This window comes from Caretta caretta, chromosome 9 (assembly GCF_965140235.1).
Source record: "Caretta caretta isolate rCarCar2 chromosome 9, rCarCar1.hap1, whole genome shotgun sequence".
Classification (NCBI taxonomy): domain Eukaryota; kingdom Metazoa; phylum Chordata; order Testudines; family Cheloniidae; genus Caretta; species Caretta caretta.
In genome coordinates, this window is record NC_134214.1 from 83,458,902 (window position 1) to 83,475,749 (window position 16,848).

At 38.7% G+C, this 16,848-nt stretch overlaps 1 protein-coding gene across 5 annotated transcripts in view; it reads left to right on the forward strand.

The window, feature by feature from the left end:
* ATP7A (ATPase copper transporting alpha) overlaps positions 1-16,848 on the forward strand; it is a 61,666-nt gene that overhangs the window by 38,255 nt on the left and 6,563 nt on the right. For all 5 annotated transcript variants that reach the window (XM_048863399.2, XM_048863397.2, XM_075132491.1 and 2 more), the window contains exons 5-22: positions 770-991; positions 3,743-3,903; positions 5,568-5,729; positions 6,513-6,589; positions 6,807-7,032; positions 7,462-7,695; positions 8,190-8,281; positions 8,658-8,785; positions 8,977-9,131; positions 9,495-9,629; positions 11,041-11,235; positions 11,441-11,623; positions 11,982-12,195; positions 12,894-13,040; positions 13,426-13,568; positions 14,485-14,688; positions 15,464-15,581; positions 16,175-16,277. In XM_048863399.2, coding sequence (XP_048719356.2) covers positions 770-991; positions 3,743-3,903; positions 5,568-5,729; positions 6,513-6,589; positions 6,807-7,032; positions 7,462-7,695; positions 8,190-8,281; positions 8,658-8,785; positions 8,977-9,131; positions 9,495-9,629; positions 11,041-11,235; positions 11,441-11,623; positions 11,982-12,195; positions 12,894-13,040; positions 13,426-13,568; positions 14,485-14,688; positions 15,464-15,581; positions 16,175-16,277 — 2,899 coding nt within the window. The remainder of the gene's footprint in view (positions 1-769; positions 992-3,742; positions 3,904-5,567; positions 5,730-6,512; positions 6,590-6,806; positions 7,033-7,461; positions 7,696-8,189; positions 8,282-8,657; positions 8,786-8,976; positions 9,132-9,494; positions 9,630-11,040; positions 11,236-11,440; positions 11,624-11,981; positions 12,196-12,893; positions 13,041-13,425; positions 13,569-14,484; positions 14,689-15,463; positions 15,582-16,174; positions 16,278-16,848) is intronic.

Sequence of the window (16,848 nt, forward strand, 5' to 3'; positions counted from 1 at the left end):
CCCCTATAGTGTGGAGACTCATTTCCTTAGTCCTCTGGATTAATTGAAGATTATTACAATAGTGGGTAAGGTGTAAATACAGCGGTGCTTGGTGTCACAACTAGGGCAGGTCTACAGTGCAGTGGCGCTGCTTCGGTGAAGACGCTACCTACACTAATGGGAGGGCTTCTCCCGTCCATGTAGGTACTCCCACTCTGCGAGAGGTGGTAGCTGTGTCTACGGGGAAGCCCTCCTGTCAACCTAGCACTGTCTATACCAGGGGTCAGGTCATTTTAACTGCATTGCTCAAGAGGGTACATTTTTCATACCCTTGAATGATGTCTTTATGCTGACCTAATTTTCTAATATAGGCCTGGCCTGAGTACTGTTCAAACATATAACAAGGAGTCATTCCTTGCCCCAGAAAGCTAACCATCTACATAACAGACAGGATACAACAGAAGGACAAAACAGATGATGTGGGAGGGTGAGTAAAAAAGGTAACAAAATGAACACAGCTGAGCAGAAAAACAGAAGTCACAGTTTGTCAGTTACCTAACTAGTATCTAAGGGAGTGGTTTTTAGGCATCAGAGCAGAGGTAGGCTTAGTTATTTGACTTAGCACCCACAGAGCAAATACATGCATCTTTCTGATAAGGTGAGTGCAATTCGGCTTCTCAATCAGGAATACTACAGTAATGTGCAGTCATGCTATGTTGTGTCTGGGTCATAACTTGTTTCAGAGGTTGTTAATAAATTCACGATTTATGATTTTTTTCCCACTCCCCAGCAAAGACAGAACCATTGGTATTAATAACTCAACCTTCACTGGAAGTGCTGTTAGACTCTCAGGATAATATGCTTTACAAAACAGCGCTGCGCTCCAAAGTGTCACCAGTCCATGATGATAAACAGGAGGCAAGGACTCCATCGAAGTGTTACATCCAGGTCACTGGCATGACCTGTGCTTCCTGCGTAGCAAATATTGAGAGAAATTTGAGGAGAGAAGATGGTGAGATATACTTCAGTAAAACCTGTTAAATCTCTAAACGTGTTTTAGAGATATCTTTACAGCTGTCGTAGTGGAATTTTAACGTGGGGTTAGAGGGAGAAACAACCACCCGTTGAATTTTGATTGTTTTACAGTGTACATCCTACAAACTGTTGCATTACTGGGTATAAAGTATGTGGTCCTGCACACTGACTATAAAGCTCCATTGCCACACTTGATACATACTACTCTAAATTGCACTCTCAGCAAATTTGCGGATGATACTAAACAAGGAGGAGTGGTAGATACGCTGGAGGGCAGGGATAGGATACAGAGGGACCTAGACAAATTGGAAGATTGGGCCAAAAGAAATCTGATGAGGTTCAACAAGGATAAGTGCGGGGTCCTGCACTTAGGACAGAAGAACCCAATGTACCGCTACAGACTAGGGACCGAATGGCTAGGCACCAGTTCTGCGGAAAAGGTCCTAGGGGTGACAGTGGACGAGAAGCTGGATATGAGTCAACAGTGTGCCCTTGTTGCCAAGAAGGCCAATGGCATTTTGGGATGTATAAGTAGGGGCATAGCCAGCAGATCGAGGGACGTGATCGTCCCCCTCTATTTGACATTGGTGAGGCCTCATCTGGAGTACTGTGTCCAGTTTTGGGCCCCGCACTGCAAGAAGGATGTGGATAAATTGGAGAGAGTCCAGCGAAGGGCAACAAAAGTGATTAGGGATCTGGAACACATGACTTATGAGGAGAGGCTGAGGGAACTGGGATTGTTTAGTCTGCAGAAGAGAAGAATAAGGGGGGATTTGATAGCTGCTTTCAGCTACCTGAAGGGGGGTTCCAGAGAGGATGGTTCTAGACTATTCTCAGTGGTAGAAGAGGACAGGACAAGGAGTAATGGTCTCAAGTTGCAGTGGGGGAGGTTTAGATTGGATATTAGGAAAAACTTTTTCACTAGGAGGGTGGTGAAACACTGGAGTGCATTACCTAGGGAGGTGGTAGAATCTCCTTCCTTAGAAGTTTTTAAGGTCAGGCTTGACAAAGCCCTGGCTGGGATGATTTAATTGGGGATTGGTCCTGCTTTGAGCAGGGGGTTGGACTAGATGACCTCCTGAGGTCCCTTCCAACCCTGATGTTCTATGATTCTATGAAATTGCCTTGGCAGTAGTGGAATTATAGCACTCAAAGGATTAAACACATTGTAAAATCAACTTTCTGATTTCTAGGGAGATTAAAACAGTTTTATCGGCTGCAGCCCCAAAGCACAAGGGAGAGCATAGAGGGTGACATAAAGTTGAAGCTTCTCATTCATCAGTACATCACTCCCCTGTGCATTGGGGCTGCAGCTTATAAAACTCTGATCTCATACTTACTCCTAGGTACATACCCTCTGTTTGCCTGTCCCACCCATAGCATGGTATTAATTAGCATTCAACATGTGCAACACATTGACAATGTACAATACAGAGAGTCTCCTGCATTTTGAGAGTAAACCAGTTACTGATGTACACAGTGGATCTTTAATCCTTAAAAACTCTGGTCAGTACAAAATGAATTGTTTCAACTTTTTAGAGGGCAAGTAATTCCTTTTAAAAAGGCACTCATTTCTCCATTCAGTTTTTGTATTCTCTCCATTATTGCCCTTTTAGAAGCTAGACAATTGCATTTTGTTTGTTCAGCACACTTAAAATGCTTTCCAGATTTTCAACTCAGTGTTAGCTAATTCTCCCCATTACACAGACAAGCCCATACTGAGGCCAAGTTAACCATGCTTTACCTGCTTTACTTCCTTGTGGTAACTACTTTCTCCCCTTCACTCCTCCCCGCCTTAGGTCATCAGTGGGGTTGGAACCCAAGGTCCCCGGAACTAAAAGCAATGAGCCTTTACTGTTTGACCTAAAGGACCAGATAGACCTGGTAACTTGGAGGCATTGGCAGACTCATAAAAACTGTTTGTGGTCTAGCAAGTAGGGAGGGATAAAGAGCCAAGCTCTTACACCGTTACATGGTCCAAAATGTAATTCATAGTTATGACCATAATTTTGTGCTCCCTTTGCTAACAGGATGAGGAGCTCTGCAGAAGCAAAATACTGCAGGGTCAAATAACAATGGCAAATGAAGGCTATACTTAATCAGTTTAAAATAATATGAAAGTTGGACAAATCTTGGACTATTTGATGCTTTAATCCTTTGGTGCTGGGAGAAACTGGAAAGTAGAGAAAATTCTTTTGTTCTGTGTTTGTCAGGACTGTGTGTTAGTTCCTTTCTCTTTCCCACATGTATTCAATCAGTTTATTTCTTACAGAAAAGGCCTTTGGAAATACAAATAGTGGGGAGCCCTAAAACCCTTACAAAGTGTGTTTCTTAAATTTCTTAAAAGGAATTTTTGAAAAAAAAAATTGAGGATGTTTTCGAGCTCCCTTAATGTATCATAAACTGGAATTTTTGAAATTAACCAACTTAAACAAGTAGTAAATCTGGCATTTCCCTCAGTTTTCATCGTCTTCCTTTACCTCTAGACTTAGATTCGTCCAGTACACATGTTCTCTCAGAGCCTACCTTTTATTGCTTGTTCTGAAAGTGCCCCCACAGTATGCTAGGTGCAGACTACCTGTTTCACAGTCTTAGTGAATGTGGGTAATTGCTAGCCTCCTGTAATATGGTGATTGAGGAGCAGTATGTTTACTAAACTAAATGTGTTTGCACATTGTTCTAATACAATGTTTAATTAACACTGTACTTTCTGGTTGTATATTTCTAGGAATATGTTCTGTGCTTGTTGCTCTAATGGCAGGGAAGGCAGAAGTGAGATATGACCCTGCTATCATACAGCCATCACTCATAGCAGATCTAATCCGTGAATTGGGATTTGGAGCTACTGTTATGGAAAACTATGATGGAGATGGAATTCTAGAACTTGTTGTAAGCAGATCATTTTAACAAATAAACCATATCAATAATTTATATTTATATTTATTGTTCAATGTGCATGTGTAATGTTTTTACTTCCTAGAAAGCTTTCCGTACAGATAGGATTGTCTGATTCAAAGAAAAATAGATATTTGTAAAATAGATAGCTGCATTTGGCTGTTACCATGGGATAAAATCTATAGTTAAAATGACAGTGTAAACTTCTGTATTGATTGATTAAAAGATAAATTCAAGATTCTGATAAAGCACCTTTAAATAGTACAGAGTTAAAAAATATTTTAAAAATTTTAAGAGTTCTTACGTTCCTCTGTTGATGTTTATAGAAGACTTATGGGCAGATCTGAGAATAGCAACACCAAACATGGTTTTACATATGTCTCTCTGTCTTAATGGCACCCATTACCAATAGTACTTGAATGCCTCACAATTATTAATGTATTTATTCTAACAACACTCCTGTGATATACAGAAGTAGAGTTATCCCCATTTAAAAAGCTTGCCCAAGGTCACACAGGAAGCACCAGGGAACTGGTCCCAGGTCTCTTTAATCCCAGGCTAGCGCTTTAGCCAGTAGACCATCCTTATTCTCCAGTTGCCTCTTCCCCACCTTCCTCTTCATGCATACTCCTGATTGCTGCATGTGTCCTCTTCGGTGTCGGTTCCAGCTTTGCTGTTGCTAATAAACATACTCTTCCAGAGCTTAGGGATAGTGCATGTGAGTACCCCTAGAGGAAGACTTGAGAATGATGTCATCATGCTAAGTGTGAGACAGAAAATGTGACTGACAATCAACAAAACAGCTGAAGTTAACTTTTCACCCAGTGCAGTCCAATGCACAAACACCTTGGTCTACACTAGGAACTGGGTAAAAAGGGGGGAAAAGCTGTTTTTCCCCTCTAATCTTTTAATCTTTGTTAGAGTAATCTTAAAGATTGCTTTTACCAAAAATACGTAGACAGTTTTTAGCTGAAAATATGACTTTCAAATAGAATATCTGCTTCTATAAGGTAAAATGTCAGTGGAAAGCTATGCACAGGTGGTTTAGAAACAAATGCAATAATACATGTCAAATAGCAACAAACCTCCCAAATATATGACAAATGTACCTTTTCCCAGTGTATTCAATCCATGCCTTTTATTGAAAGCTTGAAATATTAGCAAGGATGCAAAAAGCTGAAATGCTGATCTTTGTACCACCTCTTCAGTCTTTTTAAAAATTGTATATTGACTATAAATGGAAAAAAGTAGCATTCAGAATTTTTCAACCTTCTGTGAAGATGTGCAATTTATATGCCTCCACTAGAGACTTTGTTGTTGCAATTGATTTGGTAGGAAGTTGCTCATATACTGTGGTGATGGGCAGCAAAATAAAACCTAAATATAGATAAATATTACAAACTATATGTGGATTTGCTAACCTACACATTATTCAAATATCAAGCCACAGTGCCACCTGCTGGTCAGATAGCTGTATATTCCAAAAGGGTTTTTTGTTATACCATCTATGGATGCTATAACTCAGATAACAAAAGCACAGTTTATGGTTTCCTATTTTTTCTCAGATTCTCTGTTTGTAATAGATGAAAAAGTATTCACTAATATTTTAAAAAATCAGTCTTTGGTTTTGATAACAGGCAAGAATTTGTGTTTAACAGGTGAGAGGAATGACATGTGCCTCATGTGTACATAAAATAGAATCCACCCTTATGAAGACTAAAGGTGTATTATACAGCTCAGTGGCTCTTGCAACCAACAAAGCACACATTAAATATGATCCTGAGATTGTTGGTCCTCGAGATATTATACAAACAGTAGAGGTAAGTGCTTACGTGGTATTAAACTGTTTCATTGGGCCACTGAAAATCTTATAGAATATCCAATATGCTTCCCAGAGTTCTAAACCCTGGAATACAAGAACTCTTGGTATGTAATGGTTATGGAACAGAGGTTTATCAACACCAAAATCCTGTCCACTTTCTCTTCCACCCACTCTTCTCACCATCGGTGTAGAGAAGTCAACATAAAGAACAGGTGTTCTGGCAGTCAGGGAAACTCCATATGTCAGCAGAACAGTACTCCTTGGTGACCTTGTCCATGCCCTGCAAGGAAAGGCTGGAAGAGCATTTTAGAACAAGTTGAAGCCTAAGTCTGACAGCTATTTCTGAGGTACCTTTTGACATAGAAAGTGAAAGAATGACCTTATAAATGTGCTAATGAAGCAAGTTGAATGCATGGCCTGCTCTACCAGATAACCTACAAATATCTCTATACAGCACAAGATGTCTTAAAAAAAGTAGAAATAAGTTTACATTGCCCGCATAAGTATGTTCCAATTCTCTGTGCCAGTGGGCAAATTCCTTTTTCTAGATGGCAGGGAATGGCTTTTGTGTACTGTAGAGCAGTTAACACGTTCATGGTATAAATTGTATAACTATAATATCACAGGTGATATTTACTTGCCTGGACAAAGAAATACAGTTGAAGGTGTTTTCTCCTTGTGCAGTATTGATGACTACCTGCAAATCAAGATGAAAGTGTATCTTTTGTGATATTAATCCTCTGTATGGTAAAATCAAATCCTTGCTACATTTCTCTTCTAGGATTTAGGTTTTGATACTTCTTTAGTCAAGAAGGACAGATCTGCTAGCCATCTAGACCACAAACAGGAAATAAGGCAGTAAGTATTACTCAGTCTGTTTTAAATTCTACTTAAATGTTCATTGATTCTTCTTATAAAATTTGAGGCTGTTTTTGAACCAGTAGTGTAGTTTTCACAAATTACTTTGTTGATCTCTACAGACATTGTAGCTAAAATGTTATTATCTGTGTCATGATTAATTATCTGTTACTTGTGAAACAAGTCAGATTTTCATAATTTTTTTCCCTTATCTAAGGTGGAAAAGATCTTTTCTTGTGAGTCTGGTTTTCTGCATTCCTGTAATGGCGCTGATGATTTACATGATGATTATGGACAGTCACTTCTCAGGTGTTCACCAGCATCGCAACATGAGCAAGGAGGAAATGGAGGCCTATCACTCTTCTATGTTCTTGGAGCGTCAGGTCCTGCCAGGATTGTCTGTAATGAATTTTCTGTCTTTTTTATTGTGTGTCCCTGTTCAGGTAAATAAAAACATGGTGACTTTCAGTTTGCTGTCATTAGAAATTCACAAATAGAAATTGTCTTTTTATAAAGGAACATTAAAAAAATTAAGCACAAAAGATCACTTTGTGAATGCTTTCATTGAAATCAGTGGGTATTTTAACTTCAGTGAGAGCAGGATTGGATCCATCATCTTCTATATTTTAGCATTGTAATTATTAGTCTTTTTTTAATTTGAGCTCCCTTGATTTGCGGTAGACTTATTAGATGTTTGTTCTTCATATCAATTGAAATATTAATATTTAAACTTTTTTAACCTGAACTTTAAAAAAGGATGCACGGAAAAGAACCCTGCACCTTTCACTTTCAATAAAGTAGCTTTAGAGCAGTAATTTTTGCCTTTGTATTTTCAAATGAGTAAAGTACAGTTGTGGTTGTTGTTGTTACAGTTATTTGGGGGCTGGTACTTCTACATTCAAGCATACAAAGCACTGAAGCATAAAACTGCTAACATGGATGTGCTCATTGTTTTGGCAACCACCATTGCATTTGTCTACTCCTTCGTTATTCTTCTAGTTGCAATGGCTGAAAAAGCAAAAGTGAATCCTGTGACTTTCTTCGACACACCTCCTATGCTATTTGTGTTCATTGCATTGGGCCGGTGGTTAGAACATATGGCAAAGGTAAAGCAAAATAAAAGTACCTGCTCATGTGGTTGACATGAAATAAAATACTATAAAATGTTTGAGACAGGTTGCACTAGAAAGCATGAAAGATTAACTTTTTAGTGAGATACAGAGGCAATACTTAGCAAGCAAAATCGCAGCTTGTAAGAAAACAGAAGCAAGACTGAACTTTATATTTTTATAAATATTTGATGTAAAGTGTTACATCTACAAATTGCAGGAAATTACATGTGTGTAGTTATAGGGTGTGCATGTTTTAAAATGAAATCACATGGGAAAGTGTTATCCTGATTGCTTATCATTTGTTCATGTTGCATAACGGTTTTCAGAATTGCTGAAAATCATTTAAAATGTCAAATTTATTTTTTCTAGTCAGTTTGCAAGAAGTGTTTGTTTTAAAGGGTGAATTGTATTGCATGTAGCTGTTTAGCCTGTGATTTATTTTTTGTTGATAGCGTGATCAAAGGGAAACGTGTCAATTCATATTCTAGGGTAAAACATCGGAAGCCCTTTCAAGACTAATTTCACTACAAGCTACAGAAGCAACTCTCGTTCACCTAGGACCAGACAACATTCTTTTGAGGTATTTTGCTTTGTCCTTCCTTTCTTTTCTTTGTTTTTGAACTAATACTTTTACCTTGCTGAAGATATGCACAACAAATAACTTGTTCAACTTAAGAGAATTTGCCAGATGTAACATTAAAATGTAATAAAATTGATACCATTCTGATATCCCATAGTGGAACCTTGCTAATTTGCACTTTGAAATTGAACGGATTTTCTGAATTGGCAAGTACACAAATAATAAATAATAAAGTATAAAGCATCACAAAATGCCCTTTATCAATTAGCAATGTATGAATTGGTGAGATTCTGCTGAATATAATCCTGAAAAGTGCTTTTTGACTTGGTAACATCACTAACCATGTTTTATTAAATGTACTATACTCCCTTCTCAGTGAAGATCAGGTTGACGTTGAACTGGTTCAACGGGGTGATGTTGTCAAAGTAGTTCCAGGAGGCAAATTCCCAGTTGATGGCTATGTTATTGAAGGACAGTCTATGGTAGATGAGTCCCTCATCACAGGTAAGCTGTTTGCTTTTAAAAAAATTTAAAATATTTCTTTGCATCAAATACTTATGAACAAGGGAGATTAAAGTTCACTATTTTGCTTGTATGTTTTCTAATTGTATGTTAGGACTAGAGAGTAGTAGGAAAAATAACACTGTCAAAATCAGAATTTGCCAGCCTAATGTCTGCTGTTGGCCTTTATGTAGGTGAAGCAATGCCTGTGACTAAAAAACCTGGCAGTACAGTTATTGCAGGTTCTATTAATCAGAATGGGTCACTGCTGATCTCTGCAACTCACGTCGGAGCTGATACAACTCTCTCTCAGATTGTCAAACTTGTGGAGGAGGCACAAACCTCAAAGGTACTTTTTTCTGAATAGTGGCATTCATTTAAACTATTAGTTTCTGCCTCTTCATTTAGGCCTCTATTCAGCAAATCGCATAAAGCTTAGAGTCTTTTAAACCTCAGTATAAGTCTTAAAATCAAGACACCAAGCAATGTCCACATATCAATCAGAGAAACTTTGAACTCAAAACTTCAAAGTTCTGAGTCTCTTAATTCTCTAAAGTCATGTCAAAATGTCAAAACTATTGAGAGACTATCTAGGTTTTATTAGAAGTATATGTTGAATATGCTGAGATACTCTGGTTACACTAGTGCTTAAAAGCATGGAAGAGAGTATCATGTGATTAGAATTTATGTTTTTGTATTTTCTCTTCCGTAGGCTCCAATCCAGCAATTTGCAGATAAACTTAGTGGCTATTTTGTTCCTTTTATTGTGGCTGTCTCTGTGGTTACCCTTTTCGCTTGGATTGTAATTGGGTTTGTCAGTTTTGAAGTTGTGGAAATATATTTTCATGTAAGTGACTCTCTTAAATCACTTTCTTAAATGTTATTAAATAATAGGTGTAACAGAAGTCTGTTTGACTGCAACAGTTCCATCCTAGAATATCCTCACAGTCATTTGTCTAGTATGTTGTTCACATGCTGGAATGTTTTTCTATATTTTTGCTTATGAAAGGAAAAGTGCAAAGTCATATAGCACATGATAGTTAACTAAGTCTTTACAAAATATTTAAAATTACTTGGAAAGCAGCTATCTTAGCCCTGGTCTACACTGTGTGTGTGTGGGGTGGGGGGGGGTCAACCCAGAATATGCAACTTCAGCTACGCAAATAGCGTAGCTGAAGTCGGCGCATCTTAGGTTAACTTATCTGGCCGTGAGGATGGCGGTGAGTTGACCACTGCCACTTCCCCGTCGACTCCGCCTCTCACGAGCTGGAGTTCTGGAGTCCAAGGGGAGCACGTTTGGGGATCGATTTATCGCGTCTAGACGAGACACAATAAATCTATCCCCGATAGATCGATCACTACCCGCTGATCCGGCAGGTCGTGAAGGCCTGCCCTTATTAGTACTACTTAGCAATGGCTCTGTCTGATACAAATTAGGACTGAAAGTGTCAGCTTCTCTACTAAAAAGACTCAGAAATGGGAACTTTATTTTGAAAAAGTATCGAACTTACAAACCTGAAAGAGTTCAATGATTAACAAAAATATCTTGTTTTTAAAAATATTTTAATTGGTTAACTTAATTATTAAACTAATTATTAACTTTTTAAAACAAACAAAGCAATAACTTGACATTACAAAAACCTTGAACCTTCCAAATTTCCTTTCCTTTGGGAAAGATGATCTCTTCAATATAGGTCCCAGTTCTGCATCAGGATCTGCTGGCACAGCCCCATGGAGAATCCAGCTTGAAATCAATAGACTTTACACACTGGTGGATCTCAGTATAGGACTGGGGCCCTAATTTGCACCATCAGACAGTTAAGATGGCAGTTTCTTGCTTGATTATTTTTTCTGACAGAGGATGCAGATGAAGAGTCTAGTGGAGAATGTTTATAGGCCATTAATCACCATCTGTAGTGATTAGAGTATTGTTTATTATGGTACAGTTTCAGGGAGTCTCATGGCTTATATTCTTTAGTTTGAGAAAATAAATAGAATGAGGCAGGTGTCTTATGGGTAAAATATAGCATGTGATATGTATATGCAATATAGGACAGAATAAGGTTGCGTGGGCAATCAGAATTCTGGTACTTACTAACTTTCGAGTGCTTTACTTTTCAACTTTAACATTCTTCAAACATAGATTTTTTTTTTTATGTAATTACAAATATGCCTTTGTGACTAAGAAAATGTATAGTTGACTACGTGGTTTACAGTGTTCCTTACTCGGTTACTAAAATGTGTTTCTGCGTCCACAGGGTTACAATAAAAGCATTTCCAAAACCGAAGTAGTAATCCGCTTTGCTTTCCAAGCCGCCATCACAGTTTTGTGCATTGCCTGTCCTTGTTCATTGGGATTAGCAACCCCAACAGCTGTGATGGTGGGTACTGGGGTAGGAGCTCAGAATGGCATATTGATCAAAGGTGGAGAACCACTAGAGATGGCTCATAAGGTAAAAAATGTTATTTATTTTTCCAAGGCTTTAATTTATAGTAGGACTCTACATGCCAGTATTCTGCATTTGTTTCCAAACACAGAAGTTATCACTGCATGTTGTCTGTAAGTGGCTAGGTAGTAACTTTGGACAGTAACTTTGCATCTGAATGATTCTGCAGTAAGACCTTTATGCAACAATGCAGTTTTCTGTTTTGCTGCAGGTAAAGGTGGTGGTATTTGATAAAACAGGAACCATTACCCATGGAACTCCAGTAGTGATGCAGGTGAAGATTCTAGTGGAGGATAACCAGATGCCACGTAATAAGATTTTGGCAATAGTTGGGACTGCCGAGGGTAACAGTGAGCACCCTCTGGGGACAGCAATAACAAAATACTGCAAGAAGGTATGGTACTGAGATTCTTTTAGATGGGCAGAATATTTTGCAGTGATAGAGATCCTCTCCTATAGAGCTTTGTCTCAATATTGTGTGTGCGTCTGTGAATAACCTTGCACTGACTAGAAAGTGGTTGGCTTATTGAAGTGGCCTTTTACTTGGAGAGTTCTGAAAGTTGAAAATGATGAAGGCATGAGAGTGATTTGGTACTGTTTACACTGGAGCCTGACACTTAAACTTGTGTTTTGATGATTGCATTTTATCTGCTTATGTTCTAGATTTGGGTTTGGGTGTAATTTACTGTCAGCACACTTATAAATGCAACTGGTTCTGTATTTTTCAGAAAATGTTTGACCTTTTATCTTAGGAACTGGACTCAGAAACCCTTGGAACCTGTACAGATTTTCAGGTAGTAGCAGGCTGTGGCATTAGCTGTAAAGTCACCAATATTGAAGCATTGCTGTACAGGAGGAATGAGAAGGTTGAAGAAAATAATATTAAGAATATGACACTCATAGGAGTTGATGAGAACATTGAGGAGTCAATGCAACCTGCCTTGATTATTGATGCCAAATTGCCAAGTAAGCTGACACATACATGTAAAATAAAATTTGTGCCAAGAATGATGATCTGGTTTTGTCTGACTTTTGTTGAGGATGCTGGGGGAAGAGGCTGCCATGGATCACTAACCTTTCCCCTCTGGAGAACTGGGTCTGCAACCTCCTGGAGGTACAAAGGAGTTGCTCTTTACTTAATTAAATAGCTATGTATTTTATTCATCTGTGGAATGGGGTCATTGATGCTTCCATATCTCAAGGCACGTGGGCTAAAAGGAGCTCTATTAAAGTGGGACACAGAGATTTTAAAGTTCTGTGGTAAAGGTAATTCGTGTCAGAGCTGGAAATAGAACATGGGAGTCTACTCCCACTGCCTTTCTGTGTTCTCTTTAAAACTGTGCTTCTTCCCAGATGATTACTACCCAAAATCTTCATGTAACTTACACTCTTGACCAGTCTTTGCTCAAAAGAGGCTCAGCTCATGGCTTTCATGTGTATTAGTTGTCCCATGTTACAACTGTAGGTCCAAGTAAATGCTATCAGCCTCCTATTGCAGAACAGTTAATTCATTTACTTATCAAAAAAACAGGAAAAGAAACGTTTGTGGGCTGGGTAAGAAGAAAACAGTTCCTAAGCATTATTTAGATTTTGGGTAATGATGCTACTAGTCTGTCTGACCAAATGTATCCACATGATTGTAGGATTGTATTTTCTTTCTTCAGCTACTTTGAATCATCAAAAGTATTCTGTTCTCATTGGAAACCGGGAATGGATGAATCGAAATGGCCTCCTTCTTAAAAGCGATATTGATAATGCCATGATTGAACACGAATGTAGAGGTTGCACTGCAGTCCTTGTAGCTGTTGACGGTAAGATTGTTGTCCCTTTTCTGTGTTATTGGATTTGACTTGTGAGCATTTAAATAGAAAGTGATGAGGGAAACAATTGACCTTGAAACTATTAATAATTAAGAATAATTAATAATACCTTGCTCTTGTATAGAATCATGTGACCACAAATGAGTCTCTAGCTTTCAACTTTTTGTAACGTTTTGAAAGATAGAGCCTCGTCCATTTCTCCTTTACTGCACAGATGTTTGGGCACACTACAAGGACTTTTAAGGGTTAGGAGACTAATAAAGAAGGAGAGAGAATCCTTTGGGCTCTGAGAGGGTCTTCTAGGACCCACTGCCTGCTAAAGGTGGGGAAAAGAACTTTAATAGGAACATGTTCATTTTCATGCTGTCTGTATTAGGAGTGCTGTGTGGCTTGATAGCTATTGCTGATACAGTGAAACTTGAAGCTGAATTGGCAGTCCACATTTTGAAGACTATGGGTTTAGAAGTTGTTCTAATGACTGGAGACAACAGTAAAACAGCGAGATATATTGCCTCTGAGGTAAATTGCTGAATATCTAATTGACTTACAATTTTCTTCATGGTATTCTCCCTACCCCACCCAATGAACTCCGTTATGCTCTACTCCAAGGGGAGGGAATATCTCATTTCATATTTTAGTGTGTTCCCCCCCGCTACCCCCCACACTCATACATAGCAAAATTGGTTGAAGGTGAAAAGTGCCAACAGTGTAAAAAAAAATCCAAGATGTTAGTAACTAGTACAGAAACACTTGTAGGTTTTTTATAAGCAGCTATAACTCTGACTTCAGTGTATTGCACTTCTTACATCGGATTTGGATCAGGACTTTTAGCCTGATGATGTCCCTTTTAACCCTCATAGTGCATAATAAAATCAGTTTATTATTGAATGTTCCTCAAGCAATTATCTATGTAAGTATCTCTACTTAAATAGCTGGCATGAAAATACATTGATCATTGGAGAAAGATTACTCTTCTAGATCTCCTTGGTTTCTTTGAGTTGTTATAGCAATTAGTGTCTTCTCAGCAGTCTGTAAATTCTCTGCTAAAAGGGTGAATTAGGACTGTTTCCTGCTTTATATCTTCCTATTAACTTTTTAAATTTCAGCTTTTTTAATAGAATTGGTCTCCCTTTGCTAATCCAGTAATCACAATTACTACTTTTCTTGCTAAAATCAAGTCACATCCCTAAAATAGACTAGGCTCTCCCTTGTGCCAGTGACCTCATTGGGGAAATGATAAAATAGTGTGGCAGTGGCGGGGGAAGTCTCCAGTGTGGTATGTTACTTAAAGTGAAATTGGATTGTATTTTGTTCACTCAGAGGGATACTGTCTGCTCCTCACCAGAGAGAACAGAAAGCATATAAATTCAGAGACAGAATCTTGGACAGCACATGGAAAAGTTGTAATATGGTTTTATTCTTTCTCTTCCTTTAGGTTGGCATCACCAAAGTGTTTGCTGAGGTTCTTCCCTCGCACAAGGTAGCCAAAGTGAAACAGTTACAAGAGGATGGCAAGCGGGTAGCAATGGTGGGAGATGGTATCAATGATTCCCCCGCTCTTGCCATGGCTAATGTTGGAATTGCAATTGGCACAGGCACTGATGTAGCCATTGAGGCAGCAGATGTGGTTTTAATTAGGGTGAGTAATGGAACTAAGCTTGTTTCGTTAAAGAAAAATGGGTGGGGCCATGCCAGAGGCAGTGAAGTGAAAGCTGTTGTTTGGGACCTGTGCTCAGTCCCTCACTCCAACACTGGCCTGACTGGGACAACTTCAGAGATGATGTGCTCCATCCCTACAGACCAATGGAATTGGAGCAGGGAGGAAACTATGTTTCTCTGACTCCTAAAGGTGTGATGTTCATTGGCTCTGGAAGGAAGCTGCAGCCAGCTTTCTTTTTCTGGATGTATTGTGGCAACAGTGCCAAGTTTGAGGATGGGTAAAGGAGGGGGAATGAGGGTGACCTTTGGGGAAGGAATGGAACATTGAAAATTAAACTTTATTTTGGTAGGACGCTATAACACCTAGATCACACCTAGAACATCTGTTGATCACATCTTCCTGCGTGCTAAGTTGCACTTAATAATGAATTTTCACAGCCTGATTATAAATGCCTGAAAAACAGAGTTTGATAGGAACCCTGACAAATGACTGTATCAACACTAACGTTGCTGTAAACATATTTATTTGTTTTGCATCAGTGCCCAGGGACTCTAAACACTTATTGTGCTGGGCACTGTACAAACATAAAATAGAGGAAGGACTGACAATCTAAAGACACCTATTAGAGAGACACTTGCATCTTTTAGAAATGCTCAGTGCACAGTATTTAGCTTTGAAAACAGTAATATGATAACATTTCATTTGTGACGTTAGTTTTCTTTGACTTTTCCTATAAACACTTTTTAATTTGCAGAACGATTTGTTGGATGTGGTGGCAAGTATAGATTTATCAAGGAAGACCGTCAGAACAATCCGGTTCAACTTTGTCTTTGCTCTAATTTATAATCTCGTGGGAATTCCTGTTGCTGCTGGTACGTGAGTGTTCTGTTGTAGTACTGACATTGTGCTTTATTAATAGATGATTGCAGTGGGTTTTTTTTTTCCATAAAATGGTACCCATCGTTCTTGTCTGTGAGTGATTATCAATACAAGTTCTTTACCTTTAAAGAGATGGTGGTGGAGTAGCAGGGAGCTATCCCCTATTATGATTAATATAGATATGGTCTGTACATCGACATATATTTAAGAGAAACGTTTTGTTGAATGAGGCGTGAAAACCCATGGTTTTGACTTCATGAAGAGAACCATTTACTGCAGGGAAAATAAGCTACGCCTGCACTTGAACTTTCTGTTGTATTTTAACACATGCTAGATAACCCATTTTAGCTAATACAGCTGTAAATTTTAGTATAGAAATGACAAAATGATTATTCCTACCTGTGTTTCTGTTTTGCATACACTAGAACTTAGTCATGTTTGTTAACGTTAAAATGCAACTAAAACTTCATGTATAGTCATCCATAGGGACACTTGCTTGGTTGTATACAGTGCATTAAAGGTACTGTATAAGGATTATTCTGTTCTTATATGGTTTTTCTGGAATCAGTGCTGGTTTCTTTCCTAGGTGTCTTTCTGCCATTTGGTATCGTTTTGCAGCCATGGATGGGCTCTGCTGCAATGGCTGCCTCTTCTGTTTCCGTTGTGTGTTCTTCTCTGTTGCTAAAGCTGTAAGTGAAAAATTCTGTATTTATTTTGATTTGCAGTCATAGGTCTCTTAGTTTAGAGGCAGAGGGGTCTAGTGAACTGAGCACAGGATGAAGAGTTAGAGATTTCTAAACTCTAATCCTAACTCTGGAATTCAGGCAAGTCCATCTTTAGTAGTGGCTGTCTTCAGGATGGTCACCTTCTCAATACAATTCCTTCTTGGTTTCTTTTTTGTCCGTTTTGCTTCATCGGTGTAGCCAGTTGATTCAAAATATGTCAGGCAGTTTTGTTAAACATGTGAGTTTGAACTGCAACCACGCCAGGTGTACATGATGGGAGCTATAAAAATCAGTAGTGCACTTAGTATGTAATAACTCTTGTCACTGAAAATCTGTGGGAAGTTTTGTTGCCATGCTGGCTTTTCTACAGATTCTGTGGCTATGATGCAACACAGCTGGGAACACCACACCTGCAGGCATTGAGGACTTAACAGTATGAAGTACTGCAATAAACAGTACCCTGTTAAATGCTATGGCTTGTGTTATTTCTTACCCCTCAGCCAACTTCAATGGAGAGCTGTGGTAGATGTGATAC